General features: G+C 40.2%; 1 protein-coding gene across 1 annotated transcript in view; it reads left to right on the plus strand.

The window, feature by feature from the left end:
• The window catches only part of SPOCK1 (SPARC (osteonectin), cwcv and kazal like domains proteoglycan 1), a 322,581-nt gene extending 296,465 nt beyond the window's left edge, over window positions 1–26,116 (plus strand). The window contains exons 7-11 of the mRNA XM_074838874.1: window positions 7,433–7,549; window positions 14,269–14,490; window positions 15,090–15,152; window positions 20,342–20,479; window positions 21,478–26,116. Coding sequence (XP_074694975.1) covers window positions 7,433–7,549; window positions 14,269–14,490; window positions 15,090–15,152; window positions 20,342–20,479; window positions 21,478–21,668 — 731 coding nt within the window. The 3' untranslated portion in view covers window positions 21,669–26,116. The remainder of the gene's footprint in view (window positions 1–7,432; window positions 7,550–14,268; window positions 14,491–15,089; window positions 15,153–20,341; window positions 20,480–21,477) is intronic.
• Window positions 26,117–27,378: the final 1,262 nt, after the last annotated feature.

Raw genomic sequence — 27,378 nt, forward strand, 5'->3', positions numbered from 1 at the left:
TAAATTTCTCTTGATGTTTACTTTCAAATCAGCTCCTACAGCAGCAGTTTTTAGAACAAGCTTTGTATTTTGCATGACTGGGAGCAGACCCACTCCCTGAAGCCTGAAAGCTGATACTTTTTTTTTTTTACTTTAGTTTTAAAGCCTATTGTGATAATCCACACACATATAGAAACAATTATAGTGGGGTGAAATAAGTTGTTGACTTACCTACAAGAGAGAAAATGTGGTGACATTTTTCAGACAAAGCATGATTAAAATTGCTACGTTTTCTTGTTATACAAAGAATAATATAAAAATTAGTACTTAGCACAAAAGATAAGCATTATCTCCTGTCAACTTCCATGCTATGATACATTTATATCAGACCTTTTTAAATAGTGTTATTACAGTGGTTTTAAGTATGTGTTTTACCATATAACCTTGTCATGTTAGTCTTCAAAAATACAAAAATGAGACTTTTTTTTCCTTCTGAATTGTTGAAACTATGCCTGTCCTATTTCTAACCGTAGGAATATAATATCACTATTGGGCAATGTCATGTAGGTTTGTGGTGTATCACATTTTAATCAAAACTAAATGGACTTGTCCTCCAGGCTCACAGGACGAATGACTGAACTGCTTGTTACCACTATTATGTCTTACAAATACAGCTGGTTTTCTGCTTGTGAGCCAAGCAGCAAGCAGGGCAGGTTTCCGTTAATGCACCCACTCCCTCTTGCTGCTCAGGGAACTCCCAAGTTCTGAAATTTCAGACTGTGGATTGAGATGGGCTCTCTTGCAATGCTTTCCAGATCTTATTGACATTTTGTGGCTGGTCACCTCAATCACAACACATTGGTTCTGCTCCATGGCAGGACATTTGCATCTTTTTAAGCAGGTGACTCAAAATTAGTGTCATGTTCCTAAGCTGAGTTCTGCATGACAGGTTTACTTCACATGGAAAGGACACCAGCTAGCTTTGGTAGCTAAATATGCATTTTTTTTAAAGCTTCTACTTTATTTAATTTTTTAAATTTCTCTGCATTTGCAGTTTCCTTTCCTCTACGGTACTGAAACAGTGGAAACTTGCCCAGCTCTCAGGGAATGTTCACGTGCTCCACTTTGGCATTCAGGGAACAGAGAATTTGCTCCTCAATCTCTACCTAGGAGACTATTTAGTATTGTATAACAATAATATGAACCCAAAGAACCAGTCTCTCCACATGTAATTGGTAGTAATGTAGTACTATTTGTAAGAATTATTATTATAATAACAACAATAGTAATGATAAAGCAACAGATACACACCAGATAGATGACAGAGAAGTCAAATGACATAAAACGTGTTCCACGCATTCTGTGAATCTGGTTGCAGAGCTCACTTATTTTGAAATACAGTGTAATGTATCGCTGTAACTTTTTTCTGGACAATATGGACTCCTTGCTTGTCACATTTTACCAGCACATTATGACAGTGAAACATAGGCAGTTCAACGCAGTAATGCAACAATGTACTTCCTTAGTACTAAGTTTGGTTTAGAGTTAAATGCAGTATGAGTTAGAAGGTTTGTTTCATTACCAGCTGGAGATTTTACAATATTATTTTGCTAGACTAGAGTAAAAATGGGATGTGAGAGAACATTCAATACTGATTTAATCTTATGCATCTACAGGTGAGTTCAGTTTTAATGTTGATTTCTGGTACTGAGCACTTTGAAAGTCCTTCCCTGAAAGAGTGAAATTAAATATTACACTGTCATGGTTTAACCCCAGCTGGCAACCAAGCCCCACACAGCCACTCGCTCACTCCCCCCTGGTGGGATGGGGAGAGAATCAGAAGGGTAAAAGTGAGAAAATTCGTGGGTTGAGATAAAGACAGTTTAATAGGTAGAGCAAAAGCCACACACGCAAGCAAAGCAAAACAAGGAATTAATTCAGCACTTCCCATGGGCAGGCAGGTGTTCAGCCATCCCCAGGAAAGCAGGGCTCTGTCACACAGAACAGTGACTTGGGAAGACAAACGCCGTCACTCCACACATCCCCCCCTTCTTCCTTCTTCCCCCAGCTCTATGTGCTGAGCATGACGCCATATGGTCTGGGATATCCCTTGGGTCAGTTGGGGTCAGCTGTCCTGGCTGTGTCCCCTCCCAACTCCTTGTGCCCCCCAGCCTCCTCGCTGGTGGGGTGAGAAGCAGAAAAGGCCTTGATGCTGTGTCAGCCCTGCTCAGCAGTAACTACAACATCCCTGTGTTATCAACATTGTTTTCAGCACAAATCCAAAACATAGCCCCATACTAGCTGCTGTGAAGAATATTAACTCTATCCCAGCCAAAACCAGCACGTATACTGTTAATTTTCACCACCAAATTATATAGATTAATATCTGTAGAGCTGAAAAAGTCCATAATGGAAGCACGCCTATAAAAACCTGAGCCTTTACAGCATGCTAATGGCTTTCCATTAGGTCAGATTAATGTTTTCTGCTTGGTGCAAATAGGTATTTAACAACCGTGCTTGCAGTTTGTTAGGAATAAATAACTGCTGGACCAATTGCTTCACCTTTGGGAATAAATCTGCACTTTCAGTGCTTGCTATTAAATCACTTCTGCAGGATGATTCTTAACATCTGCAGATTCAGATCTGAGGATGTCAGTTGGACCCAGCAGTGAATAGATCCTGCTCCTGCATTCGCATTGCCGTGACTCAGAGAGGTGACAGATTCTACTGCTGCTCGTGGTCCCACTGCCCCGTCAGACGCAGGGCACGGCGCACTGTGATCAAGTTGGCGAGCTGGATGTTAACCAGCCTGCCTCACCATCCCCATTGGTAACAGCAGCGATACCAACCTGCTGCTGGCAGGGAAGCCATGGGCTATGATGGGATGTCATCGAAGCGCATCAGCAGCAGAGGATCCGGCAGTTAACGTTACGTGGGGACCTAGTATCCAAGAGCTGCTAAGGCAGAACTTTCGGTGACATCAGTAAAATAACAAGGATAAAGTTTGTGTTTTTTCCCTTTTTAAAAGGTGTAGGAAATTAATTGAAGCCAGGTTCTCTTGTTTTGAAGAAAATACACACAGAAGTGAAAATGCATAGTTGGATGTGTTTGCACTTGTGTCTTCTCCACAGCACTAGAGTTTTAAATGGCTGTTGACAGTTGACTGGACAGATTTCAGTTGTTAGAGAGGGGCTATGGAGAGGTTCCTCCCTTGGTGTTTCTCTTCATCCCAGATTTTTTAATCAGTGCTTCAAGTCATGTCAAAATCCATATTGTTTGCAACCTAGATATTCTCTCCTTATAGATCTTCAAATAGCAAGAGACCCATTATCACTTCTATTCCTCCTACAGCCCTATTCTTCTCATCTGAGAAATGTTACTTGAAACTTCTATTAATAGTAGAGAGGTATATTTGCACTGTATTTTTTATGAAGAGGGTTCTTAAAACTGCTTTATAACTTATACTAATGCAAATTTATATATGAGGATCTTGGATCTGGGGCTCCTCAGAGCTATGTTTCCTAATTGTTTGATATGTAACTAATGGGCTCTACTACCAGAAATAAATCATTAAGTGCTCTGGTTCCTGGATACCCAGCTGGAGGCTGGGCCTGACTTTGTGTGTATTGAACTCATGCCCTCTGAATGTCAATCCACTTTGAAGTGTCTAAAATAATGGGTCCCAAAACAAACAAATTCAGAATGATTAGAGACTTCTGAAAATGTTCAAATAAAATAGAATGCAGTTCCATTAGGTAGAGAGGCAGAATCTTTTTAACCATGCATGGTAGCATTAAAATAAAATTTAATACAAAAAATGTAAAATAATACTTCCTCTATTTTAATGTGCAGGAGAAAGTAAGATTGAGGGCATGAAATACTTGAATAGAAATTTAACTGAACTTTGCATTATATTTTTGAAGTCTTGTGAAGAAATGTATTATTCAATACATATTAACAGCACGGTTGGTACCAGTTTTACTTGTGAAACAGCAGTTATCCTTGTGAAGAAAGACTGCAGTTCTAAGAGAGAACCTCAAAATAATAGCCACCTTTGAATCATCCTTAAGCAACATACTTAAGGAATATCTCAGTTATTCACAAAAAAACTCTCCAGAATGCTGAAAACTCCAGTTCTGGGCTTACTGTCAAGTCATGCCTCAGACTGAATTCCAAAGGAAATCTGCAGGATTTGTAACATTTTGCAGACTTGTTGGTGAAAATAAGAGAAAGCATCATCCAGGGTCCACTGTTAAAGGCTGCCCTCTGAGTGAGTGAGTGGAGCAGTTTTTGAGGAAACTACTGCACGGAGGAGGCTGAAAGCTTGTTCTCGCTCCATCAAAATCAAGAGAAATATTGTTAGGGAATGACAGGAGGATACAGGGGTCCTGTGTCTGTCTGAGCAGCCGTAGGGTATAACCGAGCGGATGTAGGTCATGGATTGCAGCACTTGGGTAATGGCAGCTTTTACACATGCACATGGTAAAAGCTGGTTCTCGTCATGGTTAGCATTGCAGACAAGCTAAATAAAATATAACTACTTTGTTATGAATGACATTTTGCAGATCCTGACATGTTTGACTGGCTGGACTGTACAGAGAAATTATTTCAAGTCTGATTTACTATTAATTAATATAATTATGTTCCACCTACACTGTGCATTCAGTCCTGTTTTCTATTGCCATTTAAAAGCATGGATTCAAATTACCTCAGTCAATGCAGTTTAAAGCAAATGACCACTTTATGAAATTTATTTTAGAGGCATTATTTTTTCACTGGGAAGGCCATTCTGCATGGTGCTGAGGCCAGGAGAGGAGGCGAGCGTGCTCCAAACTGCTGCCTGGCACTCTGCACTGGCAGGATGGCGTTGTGAGTTTGAGAGCAAATACTGTATCCCTCAGAGCGTCTGACTTACCTTAGGTTTCTGTGGAGTCTAGAGTTGTCTTTGTATTTGGAAGTACACAGATTTGAACAAGAAAAACAGTCCTAGAGGGTATTTTCCTTTTTTTTTTTTTTTTTTCCCCCCCTGTGACTTGTTGACATAAGGGCTGTGAAGCTCGGTATACCTATACAGAAGACATGATGAGGGGGTCAGGATGGCACAGGAATGGCTGTTTGTAGTCCAGAGTTCCAGCCTTGGCTTCCTAAAGATGTCGTGTGCCACAGTTAATATTTATTAAGTATCAGGTTTGCACAATAAAACTACATTACTCATTTCTTGGACAACTGAATCCTTTCTTTTTCACCCATTTGATATAATCAGTAGTCAAAGCTGTGTTTATATGTGCAGTTTTGACTGAAGATATACTTGTGAAATGCTCTGAACATATGGATAACCTGTCATGTATGAGGTATTGGCTAAACAACACTTACTTGTTATGCACTGTATTTCTCTTTTTTTCCTTTGCAAAACTGACTTTCAAAGGACAAGACGGCTACTTGGCAGAAGGAAAGAAAAGATACTGCCTGCTTTTAATTCTGAAAGATGATACGATTATTGGTACACTTCTTCTCAGAAAACATTTGTGAAGACAGGTTATTGAAAAGAAGGCTATTACGGTCTCTCATGTTGCTGTAGTTGCCTAATAATATTTTGGCAAAAATTCTGTCTGATGAAAATTAGCTGATGACAGTTCAACAGGGGATGCAGGAACAGCATCTCCCCTCCCGTGTAAAAGAAATATCTCCAAGATGTATTTAGGTGCCCAACTCCTGTTGAAATTAGTTCATGATGGAAATCTCTCTATCTTTATGGATCTAAATTCACAAAATAAGAAATAATTTGTGCCTGTGTAGAGATAGTTCGTTCCTGAATATTTATTACCTATAAAATTCGTTTTCTTTCTACCACCTCACTCTTTCTGGCAGCATCGCCTGATGGGAAACTTGTTACAGGCAGGATGATGGAATTTGTTCTGCTATTGCTTCTGTTGTGATTTTTCTCTGATAAAAGACTTTGTGAGTAACAGCCAAGGAACAACAGCAGTGTGAGATGTTCCTTATAGAAAAGATGGCATGATGGGCCCAAAATCCTATCACTCTGTGATTTTTGTCTTAACTTGCAAAGATAAGATAGTTTACAATGAGTAAAACATAATGTTCATTTAAGTGAGAAAATAAAGTTATTAACTTTTTCAGTAACTTTCAGTATCTTTGCAGTTAATATTGCATTGTTTTCCATTTATTTTACATTAATTGTTGTTTTTTTTCTTTAAGACCTGATTTTTCCTTACCTGGACTCAGCCTGTCCAGTGATCTTCATATTTTTATCCTTAATAGGAAAATCTATCAAACTCTTTCAGCATTACAGAAAAATGGGGAAATCTTTCTTTTGCTCCCCCTCATCCCCAAATGCTAAAAAACATTCCACTTAGACAAAGCTATAATGTCCTATTTTTAACTTCAGAGCTATTTCTGACCCAGAAAAACCCTGTGAGAACAAATGAATACTCACCACAGCCATGAGATATCAGCAAGTTCACTGCAGTCGTTGGAGCAGTGAGTTTAACTTGGGAAGACAAGCCGTAGGACTCAATTGTTCTTCAATAAGGTGGAAGGAGGAATATTATAATGTTCAGTGAATTGGAGAAGACATATTGTGGCTTGCCCTGTGAAGGATGTCTGCCTCTATGGCATAAAAATCTTGCTCTGTATTCCAAGAAATGTCATTTAAAATGTAGAATGAGTGCACAGCAGGAATAATATTGTCTGAGCATGTGAATTTTATGCACTAAGCATGATACAAAAACAAGAGTATTTTTTCTGACGGAAACTGGTGACTAATGCAGCTTTCTTCCTTAACAACATTTGCTTCAGCTGGACATTAATCTCTTGGAAGAAATTTCTGGAAAATTAGATATTTCTCAGTAAAAATTTATAAGAAAATGTTTTACCTAGCTAACAAAATGGAATTGACAACCTTCAGAGGTGGCAAAGTCTCATTTGCAGTAGAACTAGAGCAACATAACAATTTTCTTTTGTATGTATATAAATAAGTATATATATTTCCTATTACTGTGATAATAGGCTTATACTAAGCCAAATGTGGTTATATATTATTCCTAGCATCTTGTTTGAGTAGTATGTCGAGGCAAGTATGTCCCTCCTCCCCATCTGTTTGGCTGATATTTTTCTCTGAAATCCTAAAAGGTGAAAACATTTAAGTTAAATAGTCACATAGCTGTAATTGAGAACCTGCGGGTAGCTCTGTGTGTCATTTCTTCCATCACAAATCATGTCAGCTACCAAGGAAGTACTTGAGTACAACTTATAATTCATAATGACTTACATTTTCTTTTTAACTTCCATCCTTTTCCCTAACCTTCTCTTCTATTTCAGAGCTCTTAATGAGAAGGACCTTACAACCATAAACAATATTTTTCTAATAGACTGTCTCGAGAAGGGTTTTTCACTGGTGCTCTTGACTCAGCCTGGTGCTTTGTTCTTTTTCTAGCTTGCACAGACAAAGAACTGAGGAATCTCGCTTCGCGACTAAAAGACTGGTTTGGTGCTCTTCACGAGGACGCAAATCGGGTCATCAAACCAACAAGCTCGGAGACGGCACAAGGCAGTAAGAAAACACCTTTCCCATTGAACTTTGAGTGTTGTAGGCAGCTTCCCAGCCTGAGGGAGCATTCGGCTGAGCACAACTGTTAGTGCTACAGTGTCGTGTCAAGCCTAGGTCCCAGCAAGTAAGCAGGTACGCAGGAGATCAGATCCTCCAAATAAATAGCTGCACAGTTTTCTAAAGGAGCTGCAGTCACTCTGTACTCTTTCTCACCCAAACTGCTCTAAAAACTGGCAGTCAGAGACAGAGACCTTTACAAGTTAATCAGGCAAATAACTGTGTCTGAAGGGCATGGAGGTCACATCTATACTCGTAAATAAAACTGCTCAGGGACTTTTCTCAAGCCCTGAGGTTAACTAGCATGACATAGTTCGTGTCAACAGTTAAACTCCATGACCCTCCAAATCAGTGTGGCTGCATCCAAATCACTTCTCGGGGATGGGCAGTGGCGTATGCTTACCCCCCCAGTTTATGGCCAAGCATTTTCTGACCTAGTGCCAGTGGCATGAGCCAAAAATGTGGCATGCAAGCATAGGGAAAATTATGCCAATGTTGGAAAAGACTCACTTTGATTTTATTTTCAATTTCACCTTATATAAGAGAAAGAAAAAATTAAAATATCCACATCGCAGCCACAGAGCTGGAATAGTTAAAAGGTGTGGAAAGCTAGAATCTGTTGTGTCCCAGGTATTTAATAACACCATCTTTGCTTCCTTTGATGCTTTTTTTTTAAAAAGAAAGGAAGAAAATGAACAGTTTAGAGGACATTTAGTCTCTGTGGGTTAAGCCAACATGACTGATTTTGATGTCATTTACCCACCAGGGAGGGGAAAGATTCAGATAACAGCATCAAAAGAGGTCATGTTCATCAGAGAGCAGATGCGAATTCATTTTCTGTAAGGACTCATTAATCCTTTTAAATAGTATGTCCCAAAACACACGGGCCCTTGGGTTGCAAAGTAGGATGCACAAGTTTTATCTAGGTGTGTGACTCACCTTCACTTCACTGCCCTGATTCTTTGTTACAAGCTCTCTAAAGCCAGTGTCCACACACAGAGAACTAAAGGGTTCAGTCAGGTGCTCCCTTTTACAGCTTTTTTTGGCCTCAGTGCCTAGTTTCCCCATAGTGTGAGGCTAAAGATGCAGTGGAACAGACCCAGCACGTAAGGATGGATATTTACTGTTGGTCTGTGTCTCCACAGCCACTCTTCTTCTGTGCTACTTCTGAGCTTGTGTAGCAATAGATTGCCTCTTCCTAAAGCAACAGAATATACACCAAGCTCAAAAGTATATCCAGACCTCATTAATGCCGAGTAATTGTATCTTAAAACTATGTGGTGAAACAAGCCATGTTCTGTGTAAATTATCTTTTTCATACGTCTCTTACTTTCCATAGTATTTACAACAAAGTCAGTACTTTTAAAACCGTACGTGCTACTTATCTCTTGAACGGTACTCCAAAAAAGGATATTATCATGCAGAGGAAACTGAACCATAGTGCAGAAAGACAACTGGATTTACAGCTAATCATGGCTTTGAGATGTGAATTCATTTCAGACCCCATGACAGAAAATGCCAGAGACTTAAAACTTCGTCTGAAGTCCTTTAGACCCAGAAACACATGAAATCTCATTTTATCAGAATGTCAAAAGGATGTTTTTCATGCAGATGACCTCTGAGCTGCTCATGAGGACCTTACCAAAGGCCAAAGACCAAATTCATTCCTAAAGGTGCTGGGTCTTTTTTTTTCCTGAAGCAATTTCAGTGAGAAAAACATTCCTGGTAATTCTGCAGTGTTTGCTCTGATTCACAGAGGAGCTGTTATCTCTTTTTAGTTTAGTTTGATTCTTGGCAGCTTCTATATGAAAGGCTGCCTTGATGATCTTAAACACTTGATCTCAACAATGTTCATTTTTAGAATGTTGACTTAGTTTGGCACATTTTCTTATTTTCTTATATGTCAGTTTAAAAAAAAAAAAGAAACTTTATGAGTCAAGATGCCTAAAACATTCTTGAATGCCACAAAACTTGGGCTTGTTTTTCTTTTTAAGAGTTTGCAACAGTATTCATGAATTAATCTGCATGTGCCAAATTCTACAGCTTCAAATCTCTCTGGTAGCACTGAAAATACACACAGAGTAAGGGCGGCAGTATTTGGCTTCCTCTAACTTCAACATCAAACATTTGTAAAAACGAGGAACGTCTTAAACAGGGTTCAGAATTCAAAGCAAAATTCACGTACCCACGCTGAAAAAAAGAATTTGTGTGAATCCTGGCAAACAGGACACACACAGCTCTGGAAATACACTCCAATGTACACATTTCCCTTTTTTTATTGCTCTGCATGTGTTGCCCTCCTCACCAAGCTGATTACTTCATTAAACTGAACTGGTTTGGTTATGCCTGTAAAGTCTTAAAAGACATGCACATCCTCAAAGTAATCCATTTGGGTATGCCCCTGTGGCAGTAAAAGGAACAGATGGTGGGATGCGATGACTACGATGCCTCGGACACATCAGCTGTCTGGAGAAGGTGTTCCAGCAGAGATTTCTCTATGCTACATTAAATTTTCAAGATGTTATTGTGAGTGTAAATAAGCTTTTTGAGTGTATTAAGTTCACCCCCAGGTGAAGAAAAAGTGCGTTGTTTTTTGGCTTTTTTTAACTCTCTTGAAAGGAAAAGGATGAGGACAACTCATTGCGTTTGAAATCTCAAACCTTCATTCAGTGAGCTATCTGCCAGATACTAGCAAAGCATCACAGGCCAGAAACTTTGTCTTCTGCAGGCTTTGTACAATTGAAATCTCCTCAATAAATAATATAAGCAACTCAGGGACATGCTTTGACAGAAGGAAATAATAAAACTAATTAGGTAGTAAGATCAGATTCAAATTGCTCCTGTGCCTGTTGATAATTCATAACACTCCCGTATAGTATCTAGAATAGTCTCTTTGGTTGGAGTGGGAGTTGTTTTTCTTTTACTAGAGATCTATGCAATATAAAGGATTTTTTCTGGGGAACACTTCTTCTCCTCCTTCCTTTATTTTAAGTGATGGGGGAAATTAGGTTAATTATTCCCCTGTTAATTTAATTGTAGTGTACTTTAATAAAATAAAACTGGCTCATTTAAGTCAACTCTTGAAAGGGGAAAATAATTTTATGTGCCAGGAGGTATGTTTATTTTTAATTAGGATTTTCACTTAAAGACTTTTTTTAATTTAATTCCATTTTAATTCAGAGGAGGTGAAGCATTTTATGTATTAATGGGATATGAGACTTACATGTAGGTCACCGGTTTGATTTCCTTCCAGATCTGTAGTGAATGAAAGTTGTTAGGGTGCTGAACAGCTGTTAGTCGGAATGAGAAACATGATGGTCTCAGTCATCGTCCTTGTGAGCAGGTGTCCAAATGAGAGCAACCACCACAACTGACATTAATTGGCACCTGTGTTGGCAGCCTCTGCCAAGGAGCCAAGAGCAGGAGGGATACGGAGCCTGCACCGTTCTCTTGTTTCCCACCATGGGCACTGCAGCACTGAGCTGATGCACAGAAAGACACAGAGAAGTTCTCACTGAGGTTACTGTTATTCTGGGTCTGTTGACCAGCCTATTAACCAAGCACTTAATTCATTACGTAATTACAGTATGTGGTTTATTTCATTCAGCATATTGCATCATATTTATAAGCAAGTATATCAAAAGACTCCAAAAAGGAGTTAATTAATTCAACATCACTTGGCCTCACCGAGTTGATGGGAGCGCGGTGACCTCCCAGTGAAGGTAAGTGAGCTCCAAGAACCATTTTCCATCGGCTGCCCCGGTTACGCAGTAAGTCAGAGCCCGCGTTGCACACTCAGGGCACGCTTTGCTTGCATGCCTGTCGTGGGTGCGGAGAGCATCCAGGATTGCTGGGTTTGGACTGCAGATGCAGTGCTGCATCTGGTGATTTACAGGCAGTAGCTTTTCCATGAGACAATTCGAAGTGGAGGTAGATACTACTATTCACCTTCAACCACATATTGAGGGACAATTAAAGAATAACCTTTTCACTGATAATAACCATCTAGCTGAGCGCTTTCTGTCACTCCTACCACTGTAATGTTTAAAGACTTCCAGACCACACTGTCTAATAATCCAGCACTGCTTAATAATACAGCCTCTTAATAAATCTAATCTGGAACTCTGCTCACAACAGTGAAAGCTCCCTTGTTTATAAGAAATTACAATCAAAAACTCTTCAACTAATGTAATTAGTTGTCTTTGTAAGTAACCTTTCATGATTGTATCTCACACCCAAGCCCCAATGGTATGTCACAGAGCAGCCTCATATTCACATCAGTCACTATCTTGTGATCTGCTCAGACAGATCAGCACGGAGGGCACGCTGCTGTTGTATCCCTCAGTGCATGTTGTACACACAGATAAAGACTTCCCAGCAGGGAGGAAAACAGGACTCAGAAATAATCCACAGACACTGTCAGGGGCAAGTTCATGCCAGGATCTCCTCCTCCCTGCACTGATTCTTGCCAGTTCAGAGACGCACAGGGCTGATCAACAGGTACCGGACTCAACTGGTTGTACAACAGACTTTGTAGTTATTCACCTTAGCAGCAGTAAGTGCCACGACAGGGCGTAAAGATCATCACCAGAGAGGGGCCCTGTGCAGGAAAAGAGTGGCCAATGGAACCCGGCTTTTTTTCCACTGGAAGCTGTTAAACTAGGATAGCTGGAGCATGTGCTGATCCCAGCTCCACTAGGCAAGTGAATGATCCACCCCTGCCTGTTTGACTACTTTTAAGCTTCCCCGTGGTGGGGACTCAGGAACAGCATACACCCACCCAAGGCAGGACTGCGTGCCCTGCTCCTCGGTGCCTTGTAAAGACAAAGTCAAGGATTCTTAATCCTTTCACTCAACAAGAGACTGCACAGTGACCGAATCTTGCCTTCTTCAGATGAATAAAATAATCGAAGTCAATAGTCTTAATTGCTTCAGCAAGGCAAGCAGGCTTCCTCCCTACATCTATTCACATGGCCTTTTTCTTTTTCACTGTGCTCAAACTCAATTAGATAATTGAGGAGATAACAGCAGAAAAATGTGATGAAATGTTCAGCATGATTTCTCTCTTCCCTGCCTGAGCTGTCTCTAGCCCTGAGGAAATGGTGTTACCTTCTTCCCTTCTTAGAGAAACATGTATTATGAATGACATAAACCTTCCCATTAGTTAACCCTTCTGGTTGTTCCTCCATGTCACTGACAACCTTCAGCTGCAGTTGCATACAAAAAGCACAGCTTTCAGCATAAAGCACTGCCCTCCTTTGGATTAATACTTAAAATAGCAGGTAGGCTGCAGAGCTTGGACAAACTGTCAGCATGATTCCAGCAACACCTTAGGTTGCACTTTAATAAAGCAGCATCCTGAAATGAGACTTGACATGTACAGCAAATAAGGCTAAGCTTGACCTCTTTCAATGAAAGGTGCAGCAAAAGGAAAAAGCCCATCAGGCTTCTCCATGTGGCCCGTGGCAGAATGTTTCAGCCTGTCACCACACATGGCTGAAACAGCATGAGCGTGAGGTGCCCAGGGTGCGTGGCTCAGGTACCCTCTGTGCCTGTAAATCCCAGCCAACGTGTGTGTGTTTCTGAGTCCTCGTTGAAACCAATACCCTTATCAGATTTCTTAGCTCTGCATGACAAATTCTCTGTTTTACATCATAGATAACTTGGAAATCAGTCCATATTTATTCCAAGCAGTGAAAAATAGTGACAGTACGGATTTATAATGTCGTGTCTTGTTTGTGAAAGAAGGCAACGCCACTGTTTTTGTGGAGACTGCAGGACACTGGAGCACGTATCTCATATACATTGTGGGTATCTATACACATGACTTGGTCTTTCTGTGATAACCACTGCTGCTACTGCAGTCTTTTAAGGATCTGGGCTATTAAAATGAATGACGACAATGGCTTCCAAAGTGCTGGAAGAGCAGAATCCACTATTGCTGCACAATCCTGGAGGCCACAAGAAGGAGTGGTGCTGGTAGGGCATACAGGAGCACGTGCAGCTCCTTGGAGCTCCCAGGTGAAGCAGTGCCATTCTTCGGTGGTGCAAGCAAAAGAGATGCTTCATCCCTTCTCTCCCCCTGCCTCCCCCAGGCAGCTCGCAATCCAGATCAAAGGGTTTTGTTGTCCACTGCAGGAGGCAGGGCTTCGAAGAGTGAAAAGCTAGGATGAGAGGTGGAAGGTGAGAGCACAGTAGGAAGGGATTTGATCAGGGAAGTAGAAACAGATCTGGGAAAACAGGATTTAAATCACATTCAGACTCAGTCTAGTTTGAAAATAGAGTGGATGCAGCCTTTTCTCATCACATTTCAGTTTCTTGGAACAAGGCCAACCCACTTGGGCTGAGGACAGAAAAAAAAAAGTGATAATTTTTTGAGTAGAAATAACTTTGAATTACAGTAATCAGCTATGGATCTCAGCCCTCCCCACCCCACAACTCCTAAAGAGTGTGAGTGAGTGTGAGTGTGCTTTAATCTGTAGCCATGCTTGGGTTTTCAGCTTTACACAATCAGTTCAGTCTTAGAATTTTGTTCTGCTTTGGGCAAGTCAGGTTAATGTTCAGAGTCCAGCCAAAAAACATTAAAAAGGCTTCAGCTTAGCAATAATTCCTGCACAGTGAGTGTGCTGGGGTTCACTAGGGGATATTTGCCTATCTTGTTACAGGATTTGACACCAGCATACTACCAATCTGTAAGGATTCCTTAGGCTGGATGTTCAACAAACTTGACATGAACTATGACCTGCTGCTGGATCCCTCGGAGATCAGTGCCATTTATCTGGATAAGTATGAGCCATGCGTCAAGCCTCTCTTCAACTCTTGCGACTCCTTCAAAGACGGAAAGCTTTCAAACAATGAGTGGTGCTACTGCTTCCAGAAGCCGAGCGGTGAGCTGTGCGATTTGCAGTAGAAAGTTGTTTGGGTCTCCCTCTGTTTCAGGTTTGATTGACCTGCGTATAGAGATAGTTTGGTAATTGGGAGTCAGCTGCTTTAAAAAGCTCTTTTCTGCAGCACTGGTGTGAAAGGGCATTGTGTAACAATGTTTAATGTCACAGATGAACTACATCAATGTACCTTGATCGTGAAAACAAAGAAGCAGTAAGTGCCAGTGCACATAGTCTAGAAATAAGCTCTATTGCTGATAGAAAGCTCAAGAACTTACTCTTTTATTAATGCAGAAAATAGTCAATTAGCAAATCATAAATTAAAGAGCTGACATTATGTCAGTTTGGTGAAAAGAGAGGAAGAATGGTTTAACAATGAAAATGGCCCCCAAACACTGTTCTCAACTACAGTGTGTTGCTTTTTTTTTTCTTTAATTAGCGGAGCTAATGACATAAATTTGTTTTGCAGTACAGTACCAGCATATGGGCTTCTTTCGTTCCCAGGTGTATAGTAGTCTACATTTCATGTCAGTAGTGAAGCCAGTCATTACAGAGTCTGTCCCGTACCATCTGGAAACTGATTCTCATACATTATATTTTAGGTCTTCCTTGCCAGAATGAAATGAATAGAATTCAAAAGCTAAGTAGAGGGAAGAGTCTGTTGGGTAAGTTCGATTACTTGTTATTCATTTACTCAACTAATTAAAGCTTCTGTGATTATTGTAACTTTATATGCAGTAATGGTTTTTCAATTAGAGACTAATGTTTTGAGTCAGGAATATGCACCACGGAGTGTAGGCCTGACACTATGAAATTAAACAAATAATGAGACAGCAACATACAGAACAGGTGTCAGCATGGCAACGGGTTCAGAACTAATTTACAGCTCTCCAGAAAAGCAAAGCCTCGTCTGCACAGAGCTTCATCACCTCGTAGGTCAAAATAAGTATGGAGGCTGTTTGATAGTCAAGCCTCCCATTTTTGAAGGGTGACTGAAGGTGCCACAGTGCAGGTTCATGTCTTCTTCCAGTTATGATGCAATGCATGCAGTCTTTGGGGTTCAGTTTTGTGTAATCACCCTTAAAAATATTTCAGTATATTCCATGTATCTGAAAACAGGAATTCATATCATCACATTTTAGGCAGCGCTGCAGGATGCAGTAAGATGTGATGATGCCTGCCCCTCTCTCTGTTGACTATTGGGAGCCTGAACTGATTCATAACTTACACTACTCTGATGAATATCTAAAATTAGGTGCCCCATATGGCATTTTCCCATTTAATTGCTTAAAAATCAGGTCATTGAACTGAGTAAATGTAAGGTAATTAATTCCATACCCTAAAATCACACAGTGTTATGTAGCCTAGTGTATATGTGGTGGTATCTTATTGAAACTTCTGTCCTAGTGCATTTAGGTACATACAGCCAAATCACACAAGGCATACCAGTACAGATTAAAGTCTCCGTTTACAGAAAGCACTGCATTTCACCCTTGAAGAGTCGGGCTTACCTCAGACCCAGGCTGTCAGGCCCATCAGCAAGAACCCAGGTCAGGTTCTTACAGCGTCACTGCTGCAGCACAGAGCATGCCTGTCAGCTCTGCTGCAATGCTTCTTCTTAGATTGCAGCCTGCTTCTCAGATTGCTCTCAGATTTTAGTCCAAAGTTTCTAGATGCTCACTAGCAGACCTTGCAGACAGAGCTTCTGCAAAGCTCATCTTAGCCAAACCCTGCCGTTCCCAGATGCCATTGCCATTTGGACTCAATGTTCAGGTACCTTATGAACAATCCCAACCTGGATTCGTTGCTTTAAAATAAGAATAAACATTCCCAAAGGCCACAGGGACAATGGTTTATTTCCATCATCCTTTCATAGCAAGTTCACATAAAGATTAAGATATTTCAGAGTTACAGCTCCTGCTGTTCATAGCTGTGGGAGCGAAAGGAGGATTGATTGCTCAGTTGTATGTGTGCTCCATTCAGTAAATATTTTGCATTTGTGTTCGAATGCATGTTGTGGCAGAGGAAGTCACGGTGTTCTCTGTCTCATGGGTGTCATGATTTTCAAAGCCACCTAAAAGAATAAGAAGCCCAGTTCCTGATAGCTTTGGCTATCCCATATTTATTTTATGCTTTGCTGTTATTTGCTATATGCAATAAATGTCATCTAGGTTGAAACATAAGTGGTTTGTTCCGGTGTGCAGGGAAAAATGATGGCTATATTGCAGGTAGTACGACATGCAGGCAGTTGTAGCACATCACTGGGATCTGATCACAATAGCAGGAGTAAAATGACAAAGTAAAAGCAGAAAGAATGGTCCCTTACCACAAATAACTTCTAGTCAACTGTATTGAAAAAAATGAAGGATGAAAGTGGCTAAGCTCAACAAATCAAGAAGTGTCAGGTACAGGTTGTTCCACAAGCTAGAAAATTATAATATAGAGAGGAACTCTTTGCTTCACCTGCCTTGAAAGTCTGCCTGCATAATGGCACTGGTCTGTGAGATTTTAATCTGATCTCATAGCTATTTATACAACAGAAAACATTGTCTTTTCTCTTCACTGACTGAAAAATCATGCGAATGGAAACCAAAACATACACGTGACAAAAAACACACTTGTAGCAACAATAAAGATTGAAAAGAGAGATGAATATTTTCAGAGAAACTAGCCCTTAATTATTCTCTTTCCTTCTCTGTCCCTGACATATAGAGCACAGCATTTACAGTCTGGGCAGTACGCATGAAGAAGATTTCTGTTAACTTGTATCCATTGATAAAAAATGATGACTTTTGATATTTTGTTCTCTATATATTTTTCAAAACACATGACAGTTGCAACAAAGTACTTCAAAGCCATTGCCATTAGATATGTTGAATTTGGAGGCTTTCAAATAGAGTCTAGCATCCCAGGGGATGGAATTAAAAAGTAAACAGCACTATTCATCTTTTCCTACCAGATTTATCTAGAGTACAATTAACTGCAGAGAGTGTACTTTTAGAGCATACAACTGTGCAGCCTGATAATGCTTCTCCCACATCACTAAGGTAATAAATTTCTGCTCCCGTCACTGTTTTCTTCTGTATCAGCTCTGTGAATTCAGCTAACATAATAGCTAATACAAGGAGCTGTGTGCTAGCTAGCACTTAATTCTGTAGGCTTTTACCTGTGTGCTTCACTATCTTTAGCATATAATTATTCTCCCCATGTCCTCTGAGGAAGGGGAGTATTATAAAGATAAGGAAATAATGCCAAAAAAAAAAAAGATATAGGTCTGGATCCATAAAGAGGATATAGATACAACACCACTGCTCAAGTTTGCATGGAATAATTAAATACTCTGTGGGACGAAGAGAGATGGGGGAAGCAGGATTCACTAGCCTGAGGCAGTTCAGTGGAGAGTGACTAACATTTTGTAGTGCTTAATGGTAAAGCTGGTCCACCAGCAGTACTCTCCACACTTGTGCAAGAACCTCTGGAGAGGAAATGTGAACTCATTTCTCCTTCCAAAACCTGCAGGTGTTCTCTGATGCCAAACCAAATTATGGAGTGAAATGTTCCCACTAAATGGGCTGTCTGGATGCCATGCTCCAGAATAGCAGAGCTTGTAGCCAGAGCTTATTTCTAATGAACACGGGGACTGATTTGTGTAGGATTTACGGGACAGATCATCACACTGTACAACACTTGCTCCCAGTGACTCTCTATCCTCACCAGATTATCACCTGCATCTGACACATTGGAGAGGACATGCTGTAATCTTCCCTCTGATGGTTGGAAAATACTGTGACATTAGTATGCATAGCTAAATATTTAAAGCTCCAGTGTTACATGCAAATTGGCACAGATTTCCCATGCAGAAGGAAAAGTATCTTCCACTCTTCGCTGTGACCCAAAGTGTGAATCCCTTCCACACACAGTTATGTTGGCAGTGAGCCTGGGCCATAATTTATTTTTAAATCTATGGCTTTTACGGGCAGTGTGGAACATTTTAATACCTTACAAGAAACACAGTGAAACTGTGCAAAAATTCCTGTTTCAAAGAAGGGAAAGGTTGCATTGCCTGAGGAAGAGAGAAAGCATGAGACAGTTTAAAATGCAGAGGCCGTTCTCCGCTCACCCCGTAACGCCACTGAGATTCCCCCTTTGATTCTTCCCTGGAGCCAGATGCTCATCTGATATAAGAGGGGAGCTCTAGTGACACAGGTACAGCTATGTTGATTTACACCAGCTCAAAAATCAGTACCTGAGCACTTTTCCCAAGGTTGTTTATAGTCTGATAAACGCCTGGAGTGCTTAACAGAGAGAAGACATGAGCATAAATATGAAAAAAAACCTTAATATTGAAATAAAGGATTGGACAGTGAGCATTAACTTACAAAAGCCTGCAAAAGCGAATACATATACATGGTTATTAGAACGATTTTTTTATAAATAGTGAAAGTAAGTCTTTGGGTAGTCATCAGTATGCTTACATTTGTATATGAACATAATGGTGGTACCTATAAGCAAACCTGCCGTAAAATCATGCTTTGAAATTATTTAAAATACTCTCACTAATGGATGTTGAAGTGGTCTCCAAAACTGATCCGATATACAAAGAGTTCTGCAGATGTTCAAAGGTTTCTGTTCTCATCTTCCAGACCTACATTAGCAGCACTCAAACGTTAGACAAGATCTGCAATGCCATGAGTTTGGAAATTCAAGGATTCACTTTATACATAGATGTGTGTGTGAGAGAGAGAGAGAGATTGACTGACTTCCACTTTTACGTCTTTTATATAGGAAATCTCATGACATTTGGGCATCACCTTCTCTTTCATTTTTTCTGTGAGAAATATACTGGAAATAGCCCCTTTGACACATGAACTGTCTGAAGAGATGCTATACACATGGAACTAGTTAAAAAATTTACTGCATGACCAGTAAATCACTGATATCTTTGACAAAGGAGAAAAATACTTTCTCAAAAATCATTTGAGACAAGAAATTCAGGGGCAAGGGTGGATTTCTGCCATGTTTCAAATTGAAGCAATTGGCAAAGAAGGGAAAATGACTGTACTGACCTGCCCTGGGAATAAAGCTAACTCATCTCGAAGGACAAGAGGGCTTTTCATATTGAAGTACATTTACTGTATCTGCTGGAGATGGTGGGAACAATAAAACAGGTTTCTCCTGAGAGCTTCCCTTCCTGCAGAAGCCAGAATGAACCACACTCTACAAGGCTGAACCATATTGGTTTTATTTTGAGACAGATCTTGGGCTTCAAATCCAAAGACTTACTGACTTCAACTCCTGTTGTCCCTCTCTGTAACGCTTATGCATTACTTCTCCTTTTATACATAGGAACTCTCAGTAAGTCAGAAGTTGTGCTTGAGATTAGTATGAATAGCAAGCAGATGGCAGATACCTTCCAGGGATAATTACAGTGTTGTGGAAAGACTTATATGATAAACACTGAAGGAGTGCAAATGGAAGGGAAATGCAGAATTAATGAAGTCAGGGTAATAATCCAGTTGGGAAGAAAAGTTTAAAACGAGGAGTTAAATCTGAAAGGGGCTCTGTGGGAATATTAATCATTCAGGGACAGACTGAACCTCTCTCTAGTACCGTATGCCATCACCCTTCACGTGCTCTCTATGCACAAACATTTATGCACTGTGCAGTGACCAGGGTGGCGGAAAATAAACATATGCAATTTCTGCTCCCTTTTAGGCACCAGATAATCACATGTATTTTCTTGCCAATGTTGTAAAGAACTTCATGTAAATAAGTGACAAGTTCATAATACTCAGTATACCTGCTTGTTTCTACAGAGGCTTGCATTACTGATTGTACCTTATATTTTATTCAGGTGCTTTCATCCCACGGTGCAATGAAGAAGGTTATTACAAAGCCACGCAGTGCCATGGCAGCACAGGGCAGTGCTGGTGTGTCGATAAGTACGGGAATGAGATAGCTGGCTCAAGAAAGCAAGGGACAGTTAGTTGTGGTGAGTAATGATGTGCTTTCCTCAGACAACAGAGGAATTAACACTGTTGTAAGCCCTGCCACTGCTGTACGATGGAGTACGATAACAAAAGTGACAACAGGGAAACATGACTACCAGTGTTCAAAGTGCTCCTGTATTTTCATATTCAGACTACAAATGGAGCCCTTATATACATATTGGTCCTTTGGACTGGGGGGGTGCCGCAGAAGTTAACAGGCAATAACCTAAGATATTTTTGCTACCAGCCTGGAAAATGTAGTAATTTATATTAAAATTAAGGCCATTGGATTCCTATGCATAGTTATTAAGTATATTGTTCTGTATACTCTGGAATGCACATTTACTGGGACTTCATGAGTAATGTCTTTCCAGACAAAGGAAAGCCTAAACGTGTAAAATTTTATAAATTAACAACCAAGCCCAATAAAACTGCTGACAGGACAGCATTCTGTAGATATGTGAAATCACCAATTAGCTGCTGTACCTAGGCAAGCAAGGTTTCAGCCATATTCCTTCAGAGGGCTTCAGGGGTAGTAGTGGATGCAGCTTTCTTCTTCGAGAAGGAGCAGAAAAAGCAGGGGCTTAGAAGGTCTGAGATGCCCAGAATAGCTATATTTGCAGAGCATGGTTTATGCACTCAAAATCAATTTGTGGAATATTTTTAGCCTGGTTTACAGAATAGTGATGGGATGAATGTATTTACAAATGAGTAATGATTTTCTGGCCTGCATGCATGTGATCTGAGACTCTCCAGTCGAGTCTCTAGGAGGAGGGCAATGCGTAGCTTTTTATGCAAGTAAATTTTTCAGAGTAAAGTGATATATATTTATCCCAGTTCAGGATGAAAATTGAAATTTAGAGGTTGTTTCATGAAGAGCTGAAGCAACAAATTTTACAAGTAACATTGTAAATGACAGTGGCTTCAGTGACAAGGGTAGTGATGAATGAGGGGTTTGGTGTCATGTGGGGGAATGACCTTTCCCGCTCACCTGTTTCAGAAGAAGAGCAAGAAACCTCAGGGGATTTTGGCAGTGGTGGATCTGTTGTATTGTTGGATGATTTGGAAGAGGAACCTGAAGCAGCAAAAAAAGACAAAGAAGGGAAACTGAAGATTCATGTAAGAGCAGCTAATGAAGATGATGAAGATGAAGATGATGATAAGGATGATGAAATTGGTTATATATGGTAGTGCCCATCATAATGAGGACTCACGTTTTGCACAATATGGCAAGTCACATCATATCTCTGCAATTGTATCTGAGAGTACCTGGCACAAATATTCCCTCTCTACTGAGTTTAATTTTGTATAGTCTATTTAATTTGAAATACAACTTTTTTTTCCAGCAAGGACTGTTTGGAATACAGCTTTTGTTCAGTTGGTTTGGGGGATTTTTGTTCTATCCACAGGGGCAATGAATTTCATTTCAAAAACATTTCATGTCTTAATCCACACTTGCACAGCTAATGAAATATATATCCTGTGAAAGAAGAATCACAGAAGGGGCTCGACAAACCAATAAGGCTTAGAAGCCCTTCTCATGTTAGAGAATTTGTGTCATAAATTGTTACCTGGATCACATCAGAAACAGCAATTTTTCTTTCATGAAGAAGGAAAAGTAGGTGCCTCATTTTCTAGTCCATATTTGTTACGTTTCGGTAAAGAGTAAGTCCTTTGGATAGTGACTTCTGGCTGCCCAGTGCCAGGGGTTTAATCAAGAAAGAAACCCATTAGCAGGATTTTCTCTTCTTTATGTTCTCTGAGAATGAGTCCAACAGGCTTAGTCCAGCCCACACTGAAGGCAAAGCTCCACCAGAGCGTAGATCAGCTCACTGACACTGTTTATTTGGTTGAGGAACATGGCCTTGATCTTAAGAGATGCTGAGAACCTGCAGCTATCACGGACCAAGCCCTACAGGCAGGGAACAGAGTCCATCTGCCTTTCAAAGTGTTCAAGGAAAGAGTGTTTTGTGAATTTGTAGCATCCTAACCACCTCCATAGCTGTTCCTCAGCTTCTGTCAGAACTCATTTGCACTAACATCGCGCAGGCTCTGCTTCCTGCTCACACACGATGGAGCTGCCTGTTCTCACTCTTAGCAATCCCTCATTCCAAAGTTATAAAGCTGTCAAAGACATTAACCGTCAAAACTAATAAGCTGTCGTTTCTTTAATTTAAATAGTTAATATTTATTTGGCCTGTTTAAAAACGCAACTCTAGGTGGTCATGTTTCAGAAGCATAACCCCTTTGCTCAGTGTGACAAGCTGCACACTTGTAATACGTACACGTAAAAAAAAGAATAGTGTTAAAATACAATCTGTGATTCCCTCAGCATCTCCCATATATTCATAGCTCTTCAACTGTATCACAGCATATTGACATTATTTGCTTTGTCCTTTCCCATTGCAGTTCTCTCATGCAGTAATATACTGTGGTGACCTTTTATTATTTTTGCTGGTTTTAGAAAAAGTAAGAGGTACCTTAACCCCACTCTTGCATTAGGATGAGCTAAAAGTATTTTAGCAGTGCCTGTGATTTGCCTGTGAGTTATTCTGCAGAATGAAAAATGTGCTTATTACACAGAAAACTAATTAGATTGTATTTTTTTCCTCTGAGTTAGTGTTGGCTATAGAGGTGGAGACAGCATGGAGTCAAAACATGGCTGGTTACATATTTGCTTGAAAGCAGGAAAATGCCATGCTAGGTGGCAGAAGTCAATTTTTTCAGGACACTGGCCCAAGGGCTGTGGTCCTCAGTCCTCTCCAAAGTCAGTGCCCACCGCAGAGCCTGGCAGGGCTCTGCAGCCCCTCTCCCCCTCTGTGTAGGATCTCTGCTTCCAGACATGATCAGAAAAGCAACACAGAAGAGGAACTCCTTTCAGACACCATGTGTTGCAGAGGCTCAGTTGTTTTCTCCTCTTTCATTTCCTATTTATCTAGATCAATGACCTGAGAACAAAGAGCAAGCCTGCATAATTGTTATTGATGCAGAAGGATGTGTAAAATCGTGAAGAATTTGTTGTGTGTTGTTTCACGCCCCCACATCCTCCCAGAAATCTGCCATCACAGTCATTTGCAAAAACCCTGCAATCTGCCCTGCCTCAAATCCCTTTAGCTTTTGAAAATTTATTTAAAAATCATTGTCCATGAGCTGCACAGCACACACATATGCTTTTTCTACTTGCCTTTCATAGAAAATGATGCTGACTTGCAAGAGGAACAGATACAACCAGCATTTCTGTTTCCTTAAATAGTATGATTTTGTGGGAAGCAACTGAACACCATCAATAGCTTGCTTCGCCAACATTGTGGCTTGTTTCCGTCTGGTATTTTATTAATTAAACCCATACTCTCTGGGTCTAGCTCTGCTGTCTTGTGCAGAACCTGCCTAAAGCACAGAGTTGCCCTTTCACTCTGACATAAAACTGAGGGCCACAATCAGTAGAGTTATGCTTATCCTCCTGACTGGACTCATTCTCTACACATAAATGTTTTTTTTCCGCAGTCCTGTGTCCCTTTGCACTGGCTTATCCTGAAACTATGCCTTACTTCAAAGGCCACATAATAAATCCCTTCTCCTGCCCAGCCCCTCACCAGGGTAAAGCCTGTCTAACCAAGCCCTTGCAGGCAGCTCCAGGGTCCAAGGCTGCAGCCCTTCTGTGTCACGTGCAAACATGCAAGATGGTTAAACAAAAGCTGTTAAATAAGCCTTTAAAAGTGAACGTGGACATCCTTCAGTTTACGTGAGCAGACACGCCACCACCATCCATTTCTCAATACCATCGATCCTCTCCTAGAGGTAATCTCTCACATGCAACTATTCCAAATGAGAACTGGCAGGTTTTCTGTCTTTATCTTAGACTATAAAACAATTACTGTCTCTTAGACTCACGAACTCAAACATGCTGTGGGTCCCAGTCGAATGGCACTCTGTGCCTAGCACAGCCAGGCTAGAGGGCAGATGCCTTGGCTGTTTGGATGACCCTGGTAGCACATTTCCCTTCACACAGAAACAAAAAAAAAAGCAAAACACACACACACACACACACGTACACACATCTTAAGCCCACTGACCTGGATTCAGGAAGACACCCCAGCCAGGCAGTCATTCAGTCACCTGCTTCAGTTGTGCAAATGTTCTTCTGAATCAGGGCCAGCGTTGGAAAAATGCCGTTTTATTGACTAGTTCAGTTGGGTTTGACTACAAGAGGGTTTAAGGAGAGTGGTGTCGAATCACAAGGTGTCACAGCCTAGTCAGGAACAGGGCAGACGGGCTGTCATGCTTGGAAGGGCAGCTCAGACTATGGATTGCTTTGAGAGCAAGTTCCCAAGCATTACAAAGCTAGTTAGCAAAGCCCTTTTGTGAGCCACTGGCATCCTCCAGTGGCTGGGGGATCTGCAGCCTATATATACATATGTATATATATGCGTGTCTGTATATATACATTTATACACATACATGTGTGTGCAGATGTGTGTGTGTGTCCAATTTGGGAAGATGCATTAAGAAAATGTTTTATTTCTTTAAAAGAAACCAGCGATTCTACCAAGAACCAGTGCTCTTCCAGATCAAGCTTCATGCTTTGTAAAGGATTTCATTTGCTTCCAGCTTTTAATTCCTTTTTTTCTTTTTTTTTTTTTTCTTTTTGCAAAGGAGGACTTCCCATCTGCATCAAGTCATTGACCTTCCAAACATTTTCTCATTGTGAAAATAGAATCAGAGTTGTCCCATTCTTTCAGAGACACAACCCAATTTTTAATCTCATTTTCTTTTCATATTAGGGACGATGAAATACTGTTAGGTATTGCTTTATGTTTCAAGGTGTCCTTTTAACTACCGTGGTTAAATCAAAATCTCCTTGAGTTCAGATTTCAGCACAGTTGGGTTTTTTGGGTCATTACTGGCCTTTGCTGTGAACACAAAGAATCCTTTTCCTTTTCTTTGCCTTTTTTTAAGCTATTCTGTACTATTATTTTAAACCATTTGAAGTGTTTATTTAATATTTATTCTACAGTTTATATTAAAAATGTAAAGTTTATATTTAAAACAACACTGTTTGTTAGTGAATGCTTCTCTTTGCCTCTCCAGCCTAGTCTGTTAGTCTCAGTGTACATTTCTGGCATGGGAATATTTTGATATTAGAAGTTTTGTAGCATTTTTCCCCTCAAGCAGCAAATGACATAGATCTAAGGTCACCACTTGATACAGACCACCAGATCGCTCAAGCTTAGCTTCCTACATTTGTTGGCTTTTATTGCAGTCCCTTCTGTATGCCATTCAAGTTCCTTTAATACATAGACTGCTTTGTACAGTTACTATACATCAAAAAGCCCTTTCTACAGTAGGTGGGTTTTGGTCTTTTTATACTTTTCTCAATGCTGTTGATGTCCGTTACTGTTAACCGTGTAGATCTGTAAGGAGAGATCCAAATAATACGTGTTTCAGTTTGATGTCCCTACTGTAGATGGATGTAGACTATCATAGTAAGTAGAATTGCATAGTAAATTCTGAATGCTTTTTCCATAAGGAATTAAGTGGAATGTGAGCATTTTGCTATCTTTGGTTAACTGTAAATGCTTAACTGTAGTCTGAAATAGTTGCATTTTTGTCTGTCTCAATAAATTTTAATTTGTCTGCGACTCCTTATTGCCTGTCCTCAATTTTATTAAACTTTGGGGATCAAAAATACTTCAGTACCTTGAGTCAGCATTTAATCATGCATGGAAATGGATGGTTTTTTATATTTGGGTTATACCTTGTACCTCTGTGCAATGTCAGCTGTAATCTGTGAAGTTAATGTAAGGTCTCCAGAAAGCCGTATTTCAAAAGCAGAAATGAAACCAAACTGAAAGTATTAACTGTACCAAAAATCAGAACTTTTCAAATTACATTAAAATTGATCTTTAAGGAACTAGGGGAGGGGGGGAGCTTTCCATTTTATTTCCTCCTCAGTTTGCAAATGATGTTTTTCTGTCTGTTCTGAAGGTATCCAGGACAATTCTATAACCACAGACAAAATTACATTGAATACAATTGGGGGAAGCCACCCTCACTTACCTGGTTTTGTGTCTCTGTTATTATATCAGAACTCCTCTTTAATATTATTAACTAATTTAAACAGCCACCATTATTATAGTGCTAATTACAGAGTTTAAAATGTTATTCCATCACCTTTCCTCTGTATGTGCAATTATTAAAGTACCACATGAAAGCATGAAACATATTTTCAAACATTTGTGCAATTATCATCACATCAGGTGATACATTTATAACTTGCCTGTCCATACACCGTTCACTGAGTTGTGTCATCGAGGGTCAGAACCTGCCTTAAATTTCCATTAAATTGACTTGCATTCATTAGTTTATTTTTACTGTGGGTACCACACATTACTTCCAGTATGTTGCCTTACCTGACTGTGAGAACAAATGGGTTTTCCCTTTCCAAAACCACTCCAAGACTCTTTGAAGTGTTTGATCTTTCATGTTGAAGTGCTCCAGCTGTGCCAGATGTCATACTGTGGCACTGAGAGCTGGAAGGCAAGCAAACCAAATCCGAAGCTTAAGAGTGTGTGAATTGCAAATGAGATTTTAGTTGTGGGGAAGGGTTAATAATTTGAGTTTTGGGGGGGGGGGGGGGGGTGGGGGGGTGTTAATACCCCTTCTAGATTCAAAATTGCAGGAGTCTTGCAAGTTTGTTTTGTATTACACATGCATAGCTATGTACACACACACACTCTCTTTTCTATACACAAATGTGTGTATAGATAGATGATCATATGTGCGTGTGTATATACATACATACAGTATTTCTGTGTATATATACACATAGTGTTATGATCACCTGCCATGAGAAGTGTTGATCAAGGTCAGAAAGTGCCAGAGTATTCTGGGGGAGTGAGGG

This window comes from Strix aluco, chromosome 13 (genome assembly GCF_031877795.1).
Source record: "Strix aluco isolate bStrAlu1 chromosome 13, bStrAlu1.hap1, whole genome shotgun sequence".
Taxonomy (NCBI): Eukaryota; Metazoa; Chordata; class Aves; order Strigiformes; family Strigidae; genus Strix; species Strix aluco.